We start from the raw sequence: 18,875 nt of genomic DNA on the forward strand, positions 1-18,875 counted from the left end.
TAAAGCTGTGGCAGGAGGTCAAGGAGAGGTAAAGAGTAAAGCAAAAAGGGCCAAATGCAGACATTTAGAGAGAGACCACATTGGGAGAAGAAAATAAACCACTGAAAACAACAAAGAAGTTGATCTAACACACAAACTAAATAAAACTAGCTAAGTTTCCTATGGAGAATAACAAAAATAATTGTTTATAATTTTTAACAAATCACATGCACACTAAACCAACTAAGCAGTGACTGAAAAGGAACAAAAGGAATCATCTAGTAGAGGTATATATCTACCAGACTGCTGTGTCCAAACAGATGCTCAATAAACATGAGATGAATGGAGAGACAAATAAAATGAGTAAGATAGATAGATAGATAGACAAATACAGTTCATGCTTCTAATGGCACTTTAAATTTTCACTGACGTGCAGATTTTACCTTAAAATACACTCAGATTTTATGTTCCAATAATAAAATAATAATAGCTATCAGTAAGGACCACTTAACTAAGCAGACGCCAGGTACATCATCTCATTTAATCTTTAAAACAACCCTATGAAATAGATACTACTATTATCCTCATGTGGATTAGAGTTCAAAAAACTTAACTAAGGTCACACAGCTAACAGAGCCAGAAATCTAACACAGGCCTCTCTAATATACATGCATTCTTAACTCACTATATGACTATCTAATTTTATTCCTTAACATATGTTCATATATATATATAAAAAATATATATGATTCGTATATATATCTGTAACATATATTTAGAATATTTATATATTTAGAATATATATAAAACATTTTTTTCTTTTTATGAATATGTCTAAAATTATTTGTCATCAAGTACAATCAATGCTTGATCCCATGGCTTACTCTTGTACACCTATGTTTTTTTGACGAAGATTAGCCCTGAACTAACTACTGCCAGTCCTCCTCTTTTTGCCGAGGAAGCCTGGCCCTGAGCTAACATCGTGCCCATCTTCCTCTACTTTATATGTGGGATGCCTGCCACAGCATGGCATGCCAAGCGGTGCCATGTCCACACCTGGGATGCGAACGGGGGAACCCAGGCTGCTGAGAAGTGGAACGTGCCAACTTAACCGCTGCGCCACTGGGCCGGCCCTGTACCCCTATTTTAAATCCAGTTTAAGAAGCACCTATTGATAATACTGCTTTCATTTTCAAAGTTGACACTTTTAATTCCTCCATTCATTGACAAAAGCACTTTGTGCTCGTTTTTTCACTGTTTGATTAATTTATATCTGTGGTCAGGGTACTCATTTGGAAGAAACTCACCAGAGTGAAACTGCTATTCCTGGCTTTCCAACAAAACAAAGACAACTTAGTTAATATATGGAGATCAAAACCTTCATGCTAAAGCAAGGGTCAGCAAACTACAGCCTGTGGGCCAAATTCTGCCCACAGGCTGCTTTTATAACTAAAGTTTTATTTGAAAGCAGCCACACCCATCATTTACATAATGTTTGCAGCAGAGTTGAGAGCTGAGTAGTTGTAACAGAAAGCATATGGCTCACAAAGTATAAAATCTGGCTCTTTACAGGAAAAGTTTGCAGACCCTTGCCCTAAAGCTTTTAGTCAAACTCTTTCTACTAAAAAGAAAATACACACAATTACACAAAAAACTCATTGACTTTTCTTTCTCCAGTATTTATGTTGATAAATATAAAAACTTTTAACCACATTGGACTCTAAAATTTATTGACTCTTGTAGAAAACAGTTCATGTTCCATTGACCTCTTTATATTTTTCTTTATCTTAAATATTTTAGATTTTAAAAGTTAAACAGCAGTTTCCTTCATCAACAGCAATCAGTGTTTCCAATTTGTATATCCTGCAGACATAATACGTGTTTTTGAAAAGAAATGCTAGTTAGAATAAAAATAACAATTCAGAAACCCGGTTTGGTTCAGGAACAGACAAATTTCAGTCAAACTTAGATTTGGGGGAAAATTATGGCTGATAGTTAATTCATTCACAATGACTTAATAACTAGAAAAAAAAACCAGTTAACATGGCTTTAAAAGCAGCGAAATTACAGGCCGGCCCCATGGCCTAGTGGTTAAGTTCGGCATGCTCCACTTGGGCAGCCCAGGTTCAGTTCCCAGGCATGGACCTACAGCACTCATTGGCAGCCGTGCTGTGGTGGCAACCCACATACAAAATAGAGGAAGACTGGCACAGATGTTAGCTCAGGGGGAACTTCCTTGGCAAAAAAAATCAAAAATAAAAAAATTTAAAATAGGGAAAGTAGACACTGAACAGAAGATTGACCCAAAAAACCTGCATAGACATTTCCATATAAAATCAACAGTTTTAAAAAATATATAAAAATACATTTGTATGGGGCTGGCCCCGTGGCCGAGTGGTTAAGTTCGCGTGCTCCGCTGCAGGCGGCCCAGTGTTTCGTTGGTTCGAATCCTGGGCGCAGACATGGCACTGCTCATCAAACCACGCTGAGGCGGCATCCCACATGCCACAACTAGAAGGACCCACAACGAAGAATATACAACTATGTACTGGGGGGCTTTGGGGAGAAAAAGGAAAAAAATAAAATCTTTAAAAAAAAAATAAAATAAAATAAAATAAAAAAAATACATTTGTATGGTAGATAAGATTGGCAAGACATTATCTTCTCCAAGAAGCCTTCCTTAATTCTTCTGAGTTACATGTCCTCCTATGTGTTCCCATAGCACCCTTCATTTTCCTTAATCTAGCACCTGCCATGCTATATCATAAATGCCTATTTACTTGTATGTATACAACCACTTTACATTTATAATCTTGACAAGAGCAGAAATCACATCTTTTCCTTATCACAGCATCCCTAATGTCTAATATAATGATAAGCACATAGTAGGCACTCAGTAAATATTTGTAAAATAAAAATGAAATCATATGGTACAAGTTCAAAACGACCTACACATTCAGTATTATTGCCTAAAATGTATAAAATAAAATCTATATATGTTTGATCATAACACTTTTATTTCACATTTTAATTACAGGTTAGTATTCTGGTTTATGAATTTCAGTTCAGAGGTGATATATGTTAACTATATATGTGCATCTTCTCTGTTTGGTTTACTTAAAGGTTCCTTACCAAAAAGAGTTTGAAAATCACTGATCTAGAAGATTAACACGATATGTAGCAATTAGGCTAGACAAACGAAGTAATTCTTTTGGCATATCAGCATCTCAATGATGTACTGTGTAAAAACTCAGAAACTACTAAACAACCCAATTACTTGTGAGTAAACTCATTTATCTGGTAATACATCCATTTCTGACAGCAGGTACCAAAGCTATCTTTCTTATGATGCCATTTGAAGTACTGGGAATGATTTTTAATTCAAAAGCTTTCCAAAAGACATGACATAAGGGAGGAACAAGTCATCCATATATCCTGAAATGATTAGGAAAAACACAGTCCAGTTCTCTAGTTCCTAATCCAGCTCCAGGGTTAGGTCAATAAGGAAACTGTTTAAGGAAGCTTCTCCTGATTATTAACCATGAAGCAGAGAGAAGGCATATATATAGTTGGAAGATGTAAGGTGTCTTTGAAAAAACAAGTTTCTGACAAGAAACTTGGGTTTCACTAAAAATGAAAATGAATCACCCCTGACAGTTAATATCTAGGGGTATCTATTTATGGCAGATTAGGACCACAGAAAGTTTTCTCCAAAGTAAGGGGTAGAAGAAAGATAAGTGATTGCCCTAAAGACTCCCAGTAAGAGATGATTAAGAAATTGATACCAGTATCATTCTGCTTTTGAGTATGTAACGGCTTCAAACAAGAACCCAGTTTCCTCATAACCCAATAAATCAAGTCAAAAGTAGCAGTTTCCCATCCAAATGGTGGCAGTGGTGATAACAAAATCACTGCCTTATAAATGTATAATAATTACATATATTGTATAATTTGAACAATAAATTAACGCTGGGTAACTATCAGGCCAGTATTTTAATCCTTATATTATAGATAATTCTCTGCATATGTGATAAAGAGAGACTTGTTCAACATCACACTGATAGGAAGCAGCACAAATGGAGTTAGAAACATCATGTTTTAACAATACAATGCTATCTGCAATTATGAAGGTATGAACTTCTAGATCTAGGGACACAAAATAAAAGCAAACCCCCTTCTAAACATGTTATATTACTACATCTGCTGATAGAGAAGTACATTAGAAACAGCAGGGACTTTGGAAGTAGATTTGTATTTGTATTTCAAATCTGCCACTGACTGTTTTATGACATTTGATATTCAGAATAAGGGGCAAAATATCAACTATACAGAGTTTAAAAAGTTAAAGGAGGAATATATGTAAAGTGCTCACATGAATTAATGTACAAAGGAGGTTCTAATCCTGGCCACTGTGAGATTATTTTCCCTTCCCTTCCAGCTAGCAAGAGTTTAGGATCTTATTATCTAGCATGGCTCCATCAAAATGGTCTGTGGAGACGGAATGCTAAGGGTTCTTCCTCAGTAGAGATTAAGGATTCTAAGATAGGCCGATAAGTTACTTGCTCAAATTCTCTGTGAAATCATGAAAGACAAAAGGTTCAATTTCCTTTACTTATAGTAAAAGACACAGCTAAGGGAAAAAAATTGATGTTTAAAGGGATAATAAAGATAAGCAGATAAATAAGGAAGGGGGAGAGACAGAAGAATTATTTGGGAATAGGATCCAACTGACTAAGGAGGGTTCAATGAAGTAACATGAAAAGAGAGTCCAGAGGAAAGAAAAAAAAACCTAATTAACCTCTTGAATACTAGACAAAAGGCATCCAGAAAAGCAGAGACTAATCCCATGAAGTTAGAGGATTTTCCTAATAGCAGTTGACAACAGAATCCAGTTAACCCTAAAATGCTGCAAGAAAGTTGTTCTAGGAAAGGCAAACATACGAATGGTTTGTTTCCATAGGAAAGAAATGACTATCATTTCTTCAATTATAATGAGAAGAGACATGACTTGTTTTCTAGGAATGCTGCACATACTAAATACAAAAGAAAAAAGTAAGTTCAAGAAGTTAAATAGTTGAGAAAATACCCAGGAACTTCACTAAAAGAATAAAAAGGAAAAATAACTGGTCCACAAGGGTTCTTTCTTACAGAGAATAGGACTATCTCCTTCATCTCTTATCATTTACCTTAGTACTAGGCAAGAAGGGCCTGAAAATGTTAAAGAAGGTGATAAGGAGAGGAAACTAAAGATTAAAGGTTCACATGGGTTTTCCAGTCATTCTAGAGGCTAGAAACATATGCTTCTCCCTTAGGTCATGTCTCCCAAAATAGCATCTCAAGAATACCAAATGGCATAACAGAGATATACCTACCAGCTGTCAGGGATGTCTCAAATCCATCTTTAATGAAACAGATGACACTTTACTTCTTCATATAAGTTTGAACTGCTACAAGTGTAAAGGGTACTATTTCTTACACTGGGAAGAAGCGCAGGAAAGCACAATAAGCAAATTAATGAATTATATATGGTTCCAATTTCAAATTAGTCATTTGTTTCGAATGAAACATTCTATTTTGACTGAAGCCAATAGCAAAAGAACAAGAGTTTAAACGTTCATAATCACAACTAGGATAAAACCTCTTTCATACGATATGAACAACCTATACATAACGAAAAACATATTTATTTTTTTTTCAGGTGTACATCCTATCTTAACTTCTGTATAGACTATATTGGGTTCACCACCAAAAGTCTAGTTGCCATCCATGACCATACAAACGTGTCCCCTTTTACCCTCCTCCCACCCCCCCCAAAACCCCCTTCCCCTCTGGTAATCACCAATCTGTTTTCTGTTTCTATGTGTTTGTTGTTAAAAACATATTATTTAAACTAACAAATTATGCCCTTCACAAAAAATGTAAGGAGAATTCCAGTTCATTAGTATGCTATTGTTCTGCCCAACTACAGAAAAGTTACCCAGAAATGCCTAACAGTGAAATAAGACCAAAGCTCCAAAGTATAGACATATTTCTTTTAAAAGGAAATTTAAGTAACTCTTCCAAATTTCTAAATATCTATCTTTTAGGCCAATCTAAATCTCTAATATATTAATGCTAAAATAAACATCATTAATCTGTTAGTAGCAATGGGGAAAGAGAAAAATAAAGGAACTACTGGACATACCCTATGTAATATTTCTAAAACCTTTAATGCAGTATGAAGAAAACTGTTGAAAATTCTTCTTTCAGGAGAGGCAATGCAGCGCTTGTACTCTTTCAAAAGATGTACCACAACTTCCTTAAAAAGTTCTACAATCTTGAGGAATAGTGGAGGTTCAAGCACTGACCACCATTTTTCTGTTATTAAAGGGTGAACACACAAATAAAATGAATTTTAAAAGTTACAATTCTCAAAATCATACTGACTTTTCTTCTAAAGCAGTGGCTCTTAACCCTGTGAAAATTCCAGGAAGATACACAGAATACAATATTTTATGTAACATTTCTAGGCTTTACAGACACCACTCCACCCTCAAGTTAAAGAATACTGTTGTAAAAGCTCTCAAAAGCAAAAATAAAGTAAGAAAGGTCTATAGAATTTACATTCTTGGTTTCCTAAATTATAGTGAAAATTCACCACTGTACCTAATATTAAAACAAGTTATAAAAAATGCTCTGGAAATTAGAATTTTAATTTTTAAACAAAACACTTTAAAATTGTATTACTCCAATATTTAAGGATCTTTCCAAGTTTTATCTTTCATCTTAATATAAAGTTGAAATGTTGTGAAGCACCACCTTTAAAATGCAAAGTACTCCTGAAAACCAAACACTGAAGCTGAACAATGTAAAGTATAACTTGCTTGTCCTTCCCCACATTCATTATTTGCAGTTGTTAACTACAGTACAAATACCGAAATCCTTGAAGGAAACAGAAAGAATACAAAAACTTCTGACAACACGGAAGCAATCCTCTTGTGAGTCCCTGCTTCACTCTTCTATTACTGGCCAATTGCCTCAGATTCTAGGATTCTAGCCCTTGTTTGCTGCTTCCTCTGCTCACCCTCAGTCTAAAACATCTTGTACTGATTTTATTACTTGTATATATTTTAGCTTCATATATTGACCAAATTCTGTTAGGAAGGAAAGCACTGTGTTAAATGCAGCAAGCAAACTATAACAGCCAGGAGATAGATACACAATTAGAAAAATTAAGGTAAGAAAACTTTAGGCCAAAAAACCAGAGCAGACAGACAGAACTGTAAGGTCAGATGAGCAGTAGAATCTCATCAATATGCAGAGAAATAAAACCAAACATCAGGAAACTGGCAACAAGGAAAAGTGTTAGAGTTCAAGGAGGATTTAATACCCATGTCTGTACAGTTTTAACTATTCCTCCTCCTTTACTTCTTTAATAATAACATCACTCTGGAGGGGCGGAGAGAGGGGAATAGGAAAAACAGTTTTTATCTTTCCTGGTACTGTCTCTGCTATTGTGTTTGATTAAAATTTTAATATTTAACATGCTTCACCTCCAACAACTCCAACAACTAGCACCAGATGATTAGAAAAAAAGTAACAAAAGGAAAACAGGTTTATTTTTTTCCTAAAACAATGTTCAACAAGCAGGGTAGCAAAATTTCAAACAACAAAAAAGTAAGAACTTGTGAGCATTTCCATTTAAAGAGAAAAGGTTACAAAAGAAAAAAATATTAAATGTCTTACCAAGTACTTTCAGTGGTGCCTTTTCTAGGTTCACAAGAGCTCTACCAAAGGGAATTGCTATTGTTATGAAATTGTTGGGATCATTCATCAGGGGACATTCTGGTAGAGTAAGATAAAACCTCAATGCTTCAACGTCAGGTAAGGAGCCAGTCAGTTTAGGAATAAGATTCTTTTCCAAACTAGCTGCCACCTATAGTTTAACAAAAAGTAAAACCTACTTCATTTAAAATGAATGCAGTTTCCAAAAAAAAGAAAGAAAAAGAAAATCTTATAATACAGCAAACATGAAATGGTGAAGAAAAAGAAAATATCTTACAATCAATCAATGAATGTACTTTGGAGCACAAAGAAAATGAATGCCTAAGCATTGCTAAAAGAATTCAAAAAAATCTTGTAAGTCTCCATTTAAACCTTCTACTTCTATAGCCATATACTTAACCAACATGACCATGTTAAGTAATTAAGGGTCTGCTCGAAACATCTGGAAAGATTTAGATATTTGACAGCTAAATTACAAATTCTTTAAAATAAAACTTTATTTTAATTCTCATATTAGCATATTTAATAAAATCATACAAAGCACATCATAATAACTAGGCTATAAACATATAAAGGAACATGGAATAAAAACTCAATAGGCTACATAATACAAATATAAAACACTTTAAACACAAACCTGCTGAGATATCTGAGGATGATCAGGTTGTATAAGTTTGTGAAATAAAAGCCTAGCAGCATTCATGTCAACTCCTGAAAATTTGGCGCCTGTTTTATAGTGATCATCATTGCTATTTAAAAAAAGTGAGAGAAAATAATGAAACTTTAAAATTAATTCACTTATTTATTATACTATTAAATATAATAAATTTGAAAAATTCAGGATACCGAAGAATTGCCACTTACCTAACAGCTAAAAAACTTCCATTTAGACAACCAGAGGATGAAAATGTTCCATCTATTTCACTAAAAAGAAATATCACAAAATGAGAAATCTATTCACCTTTCATTTCATTTTTTAATGAAAATTAAAATCAGTATTTAATCTAATATTTAGTGCTACAGAGCATTCCTCTAATGAACACTCAAATTAGAACAAATCAGAATTCTATAAATTACTAAATATTGATTAAATAATACTTGATAAAAGTATTACTGTTCACCCTAGACTTTCTCAAATATTACTTTAATGCTCTGATTTATCAAACAAATCTGATGCTCTTAAATACATTTTTTTTTACATAAACATGCACATTTAATTTTCTTTTCTTTTTTTTGTGTGAGGAAGATTCACCCTGAGCTAACATCTGTTGCCAACCCTCCTTTGTTTTTTTTGGCTTGAGTAAGATTAGCTCTGAGCTAATATCCATGCCAGTCTTCCTCCACTTTATGTGGGATGCCTCCACAGCAGAATGGCTGAGTGGAGCAAGTCTGCACTCAGGATCTGAACCACAAACTTTGGACGCCAAAGTGGAGTGCCATGGAACTTTACCCACTTGGCCACAGGCTAGTCCCTAACTTTCTTAATTCCACATGGCAGTAAATCTAATCTGGGATGTTATTTTTTTGAAGCCTACTTCTTGGACTTCTAAGAAAAATTTTAATTTGGGAAAACAATCTAGGGGAAAAAAAACAGTTTACCAGATATAGCCCTTCCATCCCAAAAACCAACACCTACTCCAAAAAAAAAAAAAACCCTAAATACTAAACAAGTTCATCTATAAGCAAAATATTCAAGAAAGAAGTAATACTCAAATCTTACAGGGAGTATAAAAGTTAAAAAGACATTGAGCACTATGAAGCTAGATGGAACAATTTCAAACCCAATTCTAAAGTGGCTATATTTAATATTTTAAGTTATCACTTAATATATATCATTATGTATATGAAAGAATTGCAACTTATATAAATTTAAGTGAGATCTCTTAAAATATCCATTATAAAAATTCTAGACATTCAAACTTTTGTACATAACCCATTCAATGAATGATATTTAATGAAATGATTACTTAAATAAAAACACCTAAGTACAGGCTGCTCCCCCACAGAGTTGAGGGGTTTTGTTTGTGTGTGTTTGTATAGGTAAAATGTTTTTCTTACTTGGCTATCTCCACAGGAACCCTTCCAGAGGGGTAGCTCAACCATTTCTGAATTAGGGCTTCATTCACAGTCCAGATCTGCTTTGAAGGATCAGTACATCTAAAGTCATCTGGTGGTCTACAGTTCTAAATTTTAAAATAAGTACATCGGTCAGAGGGAAGAGACATTATATATAACTTAAACCAAGACATGCTTTCACTATATATTTGGTTTGTTTTTTTTTAAACCTAAGTAAATCACCTGAAACAAAAACTTATCAAATGGATCATAAAAATTTTGTAGACTTGAGGAAACAAAAATTTAACATAATTATTCTGTAATATATAAAGAACATTAATATGGGTTTAAAAAATTCTTCAAAATTATTTGAGCTTAGTAATTATTTATATGACTACTATTACCTGGGGATTAGAGTAATGTGCAAAGCTTTGATCTCCACCTGAGAAAATTCTTTTTACACAGAAATATTCTTCAGAATCTGTAATAAAAATAAACGTAAAAAAATTCAAGATTTATATGACATTTTTCAGAGCATCAGATATGCTACTGGATTTTCTCTTAGTCATCTAACTTAATTAGACCTCCCATTCATGGACTCAATGATATAAAATGACCTTAAATATTCTGATTGCTATGGAAACAAGACTGACCAAATGATTCCACAATCATAGCAGCATTTGGTAAGCTTATAAGTCTTTCCTCTGGCCTGCACAAAAGAATGGCGTTTTCTAGTCCATATCTTTAATACCTCAATATATTTTAAACTGAAGATTATATAAAAATTGAATGAAAAGTATAAAAGAAATCTCAGAAGGAAATAAAAACTAAGAATATTCCTTTTTAAAAAGAATGACAACAAACAAGTAAATGTCAAAACTTTTTGAGTAAATACTCCATAATGCAGAATTATTTTCTCTTTCAAGATAGTTGTACAAAAGTAAGATGAGAGACACAGCTCTTTGTTGGCAACTATCTATCAATATAAACCAAATCAGTTCCAAAAATATAGAAGTTAATAAGAAAATTTAGTAGAAGTAAAAAAGAGACAATAAAGCTCCTTTATAAAAAGATATTCAAAGCCTCTTCCTTTTTCTTCTCTTCTGCTCCTCAAAGTGGAAAGACTATCTATTATCAAAAATAATGCTGGGCTAGCATTTAGAGGTATCATATACCAAAACAGCAAAACTACACATTGTAACTTAAGGCTAGTTATTTCCAAATATAATCCATTTCTGTCATTCTACTACTGACCCCCACCATTTAGCTAATTCTTTACCTTGTATTATTTGTGACCATAGCTGCTACAGAATGATATATTCTTAAGAAAGAGACCACATCTTAATTTGCTTGATTATTCCCTACTATCAAGCAGAATGTTTTATTTGCAAAATAACTCAGTAAATATTTGTTAATACGAATACATAATATAAATTAATGTTCACATTCCTTAGAACATAATAGTAAGAGCTTCAGAGTTCAGAATATTAACATGACCGAATTTTCCACAAGAATGCTCTAAGGCCAAAAACAACTTTTAAGAACAGATTAAAAGGATAAATCTAAAATATTAAATAAACCAATCGTTCAACCTAAAATCTTTTTTCTACAATCTTTTCTCTACATCATTCTCACACGTGTACATGAAATCGTTCACTTCCTCAAAAGATTTAACAGGACGTTATTCATTTATTGCTAAAATGTGATTGTGCCCTTTATAAATAATTATGAAGAAGACCAATGACTAAGCTACAGTACATGAATGGGGCTGTGAGTCGGGCACCAAAAATTATTTTCCTTAATTTCTTTTTGATTACTACTCCAAAAAGTTTGTGAAACTTAGTCATTTGTCCTATACAGCTTCCTGAAGACTAGATCTTGCTGATTGTATCCCCGAGTTTTCTCCTAACATTTTTCTTGGTTTTGCATATTTCCTGTAAATTGGTAGTTGGATTTAGAAAGGCTTTAACTGGAGCTTAAATATTTCAAATTATTACATGGCGGGCGGGTTGTTCTTCCATCAGAAGCACATAATGTGTGGTTGGGTTCCTTTTTCGCAATGTTAGCAACCTCTGATGCTCAATGCTTAGGCCATTAAAACTTAAAGTAGGTTGAAAAATGATGATATGCTAACACTACTTCCTCATCTTGTAGCTGGACCGTTACCTTCCCCCATCTACTAAACAGTTTGTTAGCCTATAATAGGAAGGAAGGATTAATTAATGATCTTCTTCCACGTATTTACTATCCTCTTGCTTTTGGAATTTGAATTTCTTTGATACAAAGAGGGTAAAAGATTTTTCATGTTTTTTAGTAACATCAATTTCTTCTCTTGGAATTTCCATTATCTATTTGGTGTCTTATTGTTTTTGTCACTAACGTGTATGACCACTTTGGATAATCAGGCCATTAACTTTAGGCTGTATTTGCTACAAACATTTCTCCTAAATAATTATTTAATTTTAACTCATAGAAGATCTCTTTTTCCGTTTAATCAAATGTATTTCTCTCTTTCTTTATGAAGACTTTCATGCTGAGAAAGGCTTTTCCCATGCTCAAATCATAGAATTATTTTCTTAAGAACTTTTTTACATTTAACTCTCTAATTCATCTACAATTTATTTTACTGTACACTGCTAGGTTGGGATCTAAACGGGACTCCCCTCCCCCCAATCTTCATGTGTTGAGTAATTCTTCTCTCTTCTCCACAGATTAGTGATGCCTTTCTTTAAAGTTATGAAAAGGCACTACTACTTCTACCTATAATACACAACTCTAAAAAATTTTGGTACTCTTCTCTATCCCAAAAGTGTTCTCAAAGTCCTTAACATACACACATCTCCAAGAGTCATTACCAATCAACTGAAGTTTGAACTTGAAACAAAACCTATATACAAATACCTACAGAGGAATTTTTTTTCCTGGACTTTCCATTAGTTATAATGATGTAAATGTCTATGCATATACCAATATTCTGATTTGTTAAAGTTTTATAGTATATGTTGTCATATCTAAGGAGGGCTAGTTCACTTTCTCCTTACTCTTTACAAAATGTATTGTCAGGAAAAATTGTAAAGACTTTGAAATAGGCTCCCTTGCCAAAAAGCAAATGATTAAGGTATTCTTCAGGAATATCTCCAACTGAAAGGTGTCTTTGAGCCATTTACAATTCTGCAAATTATACTTCTATTTAAGAGCAATAGTGACAGAGATACAATTATGTACGTGCTTTTGATTTACAAGGAAAAGGAGTAGTTTTTGATGGTCTCTAAACTCCTTTACACTCTTAGGACTTATTCAGGACCCCAAAGAGCTTCTGTTTATGTGGATTAAAAGCACTAACACTTATCATATTAGAATTTAAAATTAAGAAATTTGAAGATGAGCAATAACAAATGTACCGCACATTAACATAGATAATATCTTAGTATTAATATGAAAATCATTTTGACCTCATGGACATTCTGAGACAATACTACTGTCCTCAAGCAAGAGTCAGTTTGTTCCAGAATACGAAAGAGTGTAATTGAAGATACAATGTGGTAAGTGAATTTCATTTGCCCAGATTTATACCTGACTCTGAAAGAAGTCATAAAATGTGTTAAAATCGTAGCAAAGTTCACTCAGTTTTGAAAGGTGTGCTCCCACAGTTTACTGGTTAATGCCTTCACCTACAATATAAAAAGTTTTTCTTTGCTTTTTGTGTAATTTGCTAAATAGCAAAAATCCTGTGTCTTGCTAGAATAATTTTCTATGCCTTATGTTGACTTTACTGTCTTTCATTATTTAAGGAGAAAAACAAAAAGGCTCCTCACTTATGAAAGAGCTAAAGTTCCTTTCAATCAGATTACTACTTATATTTATTTTGAAATGTTTTATTGTCACTTTGATAAAATAGGTAACCAAATATTGTTTCTCAAGCATCAATGATAATATCCACTCTCCTCCAACAAATTCCTATGTTGAAGCTCTAACCTCACAGTGCCTTAGAATATGACTGTATTTGGTGATAGGGCCTTTAAAGAGATAATTAAGGTAAAATGAGGCTGTTAGGGTGGGGCCCTAATCCAACGGTGGGGCCCTAATCCAATAATGCCTGGTGTCCTTATCAGAGGAGGAAGAGACATCAGAAATGCACACACACAGAGGAAAGGCCATGTGAGGACACAGTAAGAAGGCAGCCATCTGCAAGCCAAGGAGAGAGGCTTCAGAAGAAAGCAAACCTACAGACACCTTGATCTTGGACTTATATCTTCCAGAACTGTGAGAAAATACACTTCTGTTGTTTAAGCCACCAAATCTAAGGTATTTTGTTATGGCAGCCCAGCAAACTAACACATTTCCCAAACTCAGATCCTAAATATAGAAAGATAAAACTTCCAAGATACCTTTTACGTATTAGTGAAAATATCTTTGAGATTTCCCAGAGAGGCCCTGAAGAATCACAAAGATTTGCTCTTTCAACTTATAAGAAGAGATGCTAGAAAGAATTAGGTTTGTATGATGTCTTACTATTATAAGTTCCATGGGAAGAGCTGCCCAATCAGAAAAGGTACTCGACCTTCCCTAGGTTAAATTTCTATGGTAAAATGTAATTAATATAAATATTCCAAACATTGTTTGTTTTATGAGAAGTCCCTAGAGATTAGTCAATGTCCTTGCTTTCCATATGTTTAAAAATGAAGGGAAATACTATTCAACACTCTGAAATGGTTCTGGTGAATTTTCCTATATTTATCAAAGTTCTGGTGGTACAGTGCTGGCAGTCTTAATTTCAGTTATTATTTAACTGTTATTTTAAATGTTTTCTGACAAAATCTTACTGCTTTAATTCACATCTAGCATCTTCAAGGCCAATGGTTTTCAAATGGGGATGTATTTCAGACTTATTCATGAAGTTTTATAAAAATATAGATGTCTAAGCTAGGTCACCTGACTTAGTGAATCTCTTTACTTGATATTCTTGGTGTCATTCCTGGTACATTAGGTCTCAGGATTATCATATTACATCTCAAGATTTTTTCATCTATAAAAAGTTATACTGATCCATATTTATAAATTAGATGTAAGACTCACTTACTTCCTTGAGAACAAGCTTAATCATCATCTTTAGAAACATTCTGTTTAAACAGCTTTTTGGAATAACGTGTTTTGCATGCCACAGAAACAACCGAATTTCCCTGTCAGCCATATTATTTTTATTATGAACCCTCATCAGATCTTTCCGCTTGACAATTATCAGTAATAAATTAGCCACGGTCATTTTAAACCTCTGTCATCTGTTGATAGTTTTTGTTTTACTCTGATGCTTGCCTGAAGATTCTCCTATAAGCTACAGGCCAGAGTTTGTGTTTTCAACTAAGAAGGACAGTCTCAGAGCTCTGTGAACATGACTGTACCAGGTATTAGAAACTACTTATACATCAAAGAATAGACACTTGGGAACAGGCTTCTGAGGAGACATGGCTTAGACAACTTTCAGAACACACCAGTGGACTGCATTAGGATTTTTCCTTTTTTTTTTAAGTTGATAAGCAGTTTTATGAAACTGCTACTTAAAGATTTAGCAGAACAAGAACTTGTTACATAGGAATGAACTGGTTAAGAAAAACTTACTGTGGTTATCTGTTTGAAATAATGTTTAATTTTGTTTTAATGTTCTGTTTTCTGGATATATAAATCATTTCTCCTTCTTTGAAAGTTATCTAATTCACAACAATTTTGTAAACTCTGCTTTGGTAAGCTGAAATGAAACATTTAAAAATGGTATCTCCCTCTGCCTTCCTTAGTTTGCTGATGTCTCCTTGAAAGGAGCTTGTATTCTCGTTTGGTGCCCCAACTTTTGTGGCTGCCGCCCAGGGAATACCTCTAGATCACCTGGCTCTGGGGGGCAGTGGGGCATAATGCTCACATAACTGTAACCATGGAGAAAGAGTTCTTAACCAGCTACCAGTCCCAGGCCACAGCAAGAGGCAACAGATTGAGGCACCCAACCTTTCTGTGAAAGGGGCCTACTAGTTTATCTTCATAGCTTTGGCCTGAGAGGCAGGCTTCTAATTAAACACACAACCAAGAGCCTACTGTAATGCTCTCCAAAGACCTCAGAGGGAGAGGACTCTTTGTGCTCTCCCTCTGCTGCACTATAGAGCACCAGTATCTCCCAGAAGGAGCTTGTATATGCATCTGGTACCCTGAGTTTTACATTTGGTGTCCTGGTTTTAGTGGCTGGTGCCTAGCGGACGCCCCTTGATTGCCTGGCTCTGGTAGATAGCAAGGCTTGTGTTCCTGGGTTCCACAGGACTGTAACAATCAGAGAAACAGTTCTTGGCTGCTTACAGGCCCCAGCACACAGCCAAAACAGCAGACTGAAACACACCGCCAGTCTTTCTGTGAAAAAGGCCTATTTGCTTGTTCTGGAGCTTCAGACAGAGGGGCAGGCTTCTGGTTTAGCACACATCTAGGGATGTACTGAGGTAATCTCTGGGGACAATGGCTGGTGGATGCCATCTTTATGCTCTCCCTCTGCCTTGCTCCAAGTCCCCAGTGTCTCCTGGAAAGGAGCTTATAAAAGTTGTCTGGAGCCCCAATTTTCAGGGCTGCTGCTCAGGGGACACCTCTACACTGCTTGGCTCTGGTGGCCAGGGAGACAGATGCTTGTGGTCCCATAGGATTGTATATATTTACATACTTTAAAAGCTGCTGCCTGAGGGTCTGGCTTCCAATCAGCCTGAATCGACATACTGACTGAGATCCTTCCCTTGTGACAGGTCTTGGCACACTCTCAACTACTGGAAGCCACTAAAAATAAAACAGACTGTTTGGACAATCACAAAGGTTTGAGAGACAACCAAGAACTAGGAAAGGGTTGATCTAAATTACAATGCTATAATAATCAAAACAGTTGGGTATTGGCATAAAAACACACACACAGATGAATGGAAGAGAACAGAGAGCCCAGAAATAAACCCACACATATATAACTAATTTGCAACAAGGGAGCCAAGAATACACAACGGAGAAAGGACTCTCTCTTCAATAGGTGGTGTTGGGGAAACTGGACAGCCACATGCAAAAGAATAAAAGTGAACTACTATCTTACACCATACACAAAAACTAACTCAAAATGGACTAAAGACTTGAATGTACAACAGGAAACCATAAAACTCCTAGAAGAAAACAGAGATGGTAAACTCTCTGACATGGGTCTTGGTGATGATTTTTTGGATTTGACACCAAAACCAAAAATAAATGAGTGGGATGACATCAAACTAACTCTGCTGTGCAAAGGAAACCATCAACAAAAAGAAAAGATAACCTACTGAATGGGAGAAAATATTTGTAAGTCATGTATCTGATAAGGGGTTAATATCCAAAATATATAAAGAAGTTATACAACTCAATAGCAAAAAAACAAACAATCCAATTAAAAAATGAGCAGAGGATCTGAATAAACATTTCTCCACGGAAGACATACAGATGGGCAATAGGTATATGAAAAGGTGCCCAACATCACTAATCATTGTGAAATGCAAATCAAAATCACTATGAGATATCACCTCACATCTGTTAGATTGGCTATTACCAAAAAGACAAGAAATAACAAATGTTGGCAAAGATGTGCAGAAAAGGAAAGCCTTGTGCACTGTTGATAGGAATGTAAATTGGTGCAGCCACTATGGAAAACAGTATGGAAGTTCCTCAAAAAATTAAAAATAGGACTACCACATGATTCTACTTCTGGGGATTTATCTGAAGAAAACAAAAACAGTAACTCAAAAAGATACATGCACCCCTATGTTCCGTGCAGCATTATTTATAATAGCCAAGAAACAGAAGCAACTTAAGTGACTGTCAACGGATGAATGGATAAAGAAAATGTGCTATATATACACAATGGAAAACTACTCAGCCATAAAGAAGGAAATCTTGACATTTGTGACAACATGGATGAACCCTGGGAGCATTATGCTAAGTGATAAGTCAGAGAAAGACAAACACCATATGATCTCACTTGTATGCAGAAGCTAAAAAGAAAAAAGCAAACAAACTAAACTCACAGATAGAGAATAAAGTGGTGGTTGGTTGCCAGAAGTAGGGGGTGGGCAAAATGGGTGAAGGGAGTCAAAAGTTACAAACTTCTAATTATAAAATAAGTCAGTCTTGGGCATGTAATGTACAGCATGGTGACTATAGTTAATAATATTGTACTGCACATTTGAAAGTTACTAAGAGAATACGTCTTAAAAGTTCTTATCACAAGAAAAAAAAATTCTGTTTAACTCTGGCGAAGGATGTCAACAGACTTACTGTGGTGATCACTTTGCAATACATACAAATAGCGCATCATTATTTTGCACACCCAAAACTAATATAAAGTTATATATCAATCAAAAAAGAATTATATCTGGGGGCTGGTCCAGAGGCATAGTCATTGAGTTCAAGTACTCTACTTCAGTAGCCTAGGGTTCACAGGTTCAGATCCCAGGTGCAGACCTAGCACCACTCAACAAGCCACACTGTGGCAGCAAAAACTGGCACAGAAGTTAGCTCAGCGACAATCTTCCTCAAGCAAAAAGTGGAAGACTGGCAACAGATGTTAGCTCACGGTCAATCGTCCTCACTGATTCTTGGTGATCCCCAGAATTCAATGAGAATTCAAATTCTTACTAGATCTCCCATCATTTAACAGTAATACACTTATTTGCATGGGTTCAGTAAGAATCTAATCCCCTTTTTACTAGCTTGTACCTCTTTCATAATTGATTGAAGAAATCAATTACGCGACCAAGAACTTATCCAACATGTCATATTTGAGAATCACTGTTACAGAATTAGTTATGACAAGTCATAACTTTATTTCAAAACTTTATTTCAAAGGTTGGCTGTACTTATGGAGCCAATGCCTATGATGCCTCCAGTGCAGTAAAGTATTAACTCATCAGTTCTAGAACGTTGTCATGGGTTGAATTGTGTCTCCCCAAAATTCCTATGTCAAAGTCCTAATCTGATGTACCTCAGAGTGTGACTTTATTCAGAAGCAGTGTCACTGTAGATACAATTAGTTAAGTTGAGGTCAT

The 18,875-nt window shown here is 34.8% G+C and overlaps 1 protein-coding gene across 10 annotated transcripts in view; it reads right to left on the minus strand.

The window, feature by feature from the left end:
- The window catches only part of HERC4 (HECT and RLD domain containing E3 ubiquitin protein ligase 4), a 141,106-nt gene that overhangs the window by 49,924 nt on the left and 72,307 nt on the right, over positions 1–18,875 (minus strand). For 9 of the 10 annotated variants that reach the window (XM_014861832.3, XM_014861833.3, XM_070488731.1 and 6 more), the window contains 6 exons: positions 10,203–10,279; positions 9,802–9,926; positions 8,608–8,667; positions 8,381–8,492; positions 7,705–7,894; positions 6,164–6,336 (listed from right to left, as the gene is read on the minus strand). In XM_014861832.3, coding sequence (XP_014717318.1) covers positions 6,164–6,336; positions 7,705–7,894; positions 8,381–8,492; positions 8,608–8,667; positions 9,802–9,926; positions 10,203–10,279 — 737 coding nt within the window. The remainder of the gene's footprint in view (positions 1–6,163; positions 6,337–7,704; positions 7,895–8,380; positions 8,493–8,607; positions 8,668–9,801; positions 9,927–10,202; positions 10,280–18,875) is intronic. The other variant, XR_011495375.1, reaches the window with a different exon arrangement.

This window comes from Equus asinus, chromosome 2 (assembly GCF_041296235.1).
Source record: "Equus asinus isolate D_3611 breed Donkey chromosome 2, EquAss-T2T_v2, whole genome shotgun sequence".
Lineage (NCBI taxonomy): Eukaryota > Metazoa > Chordata > Mammalia > Perissodactyla > Equidae > Equus > Equus asinus.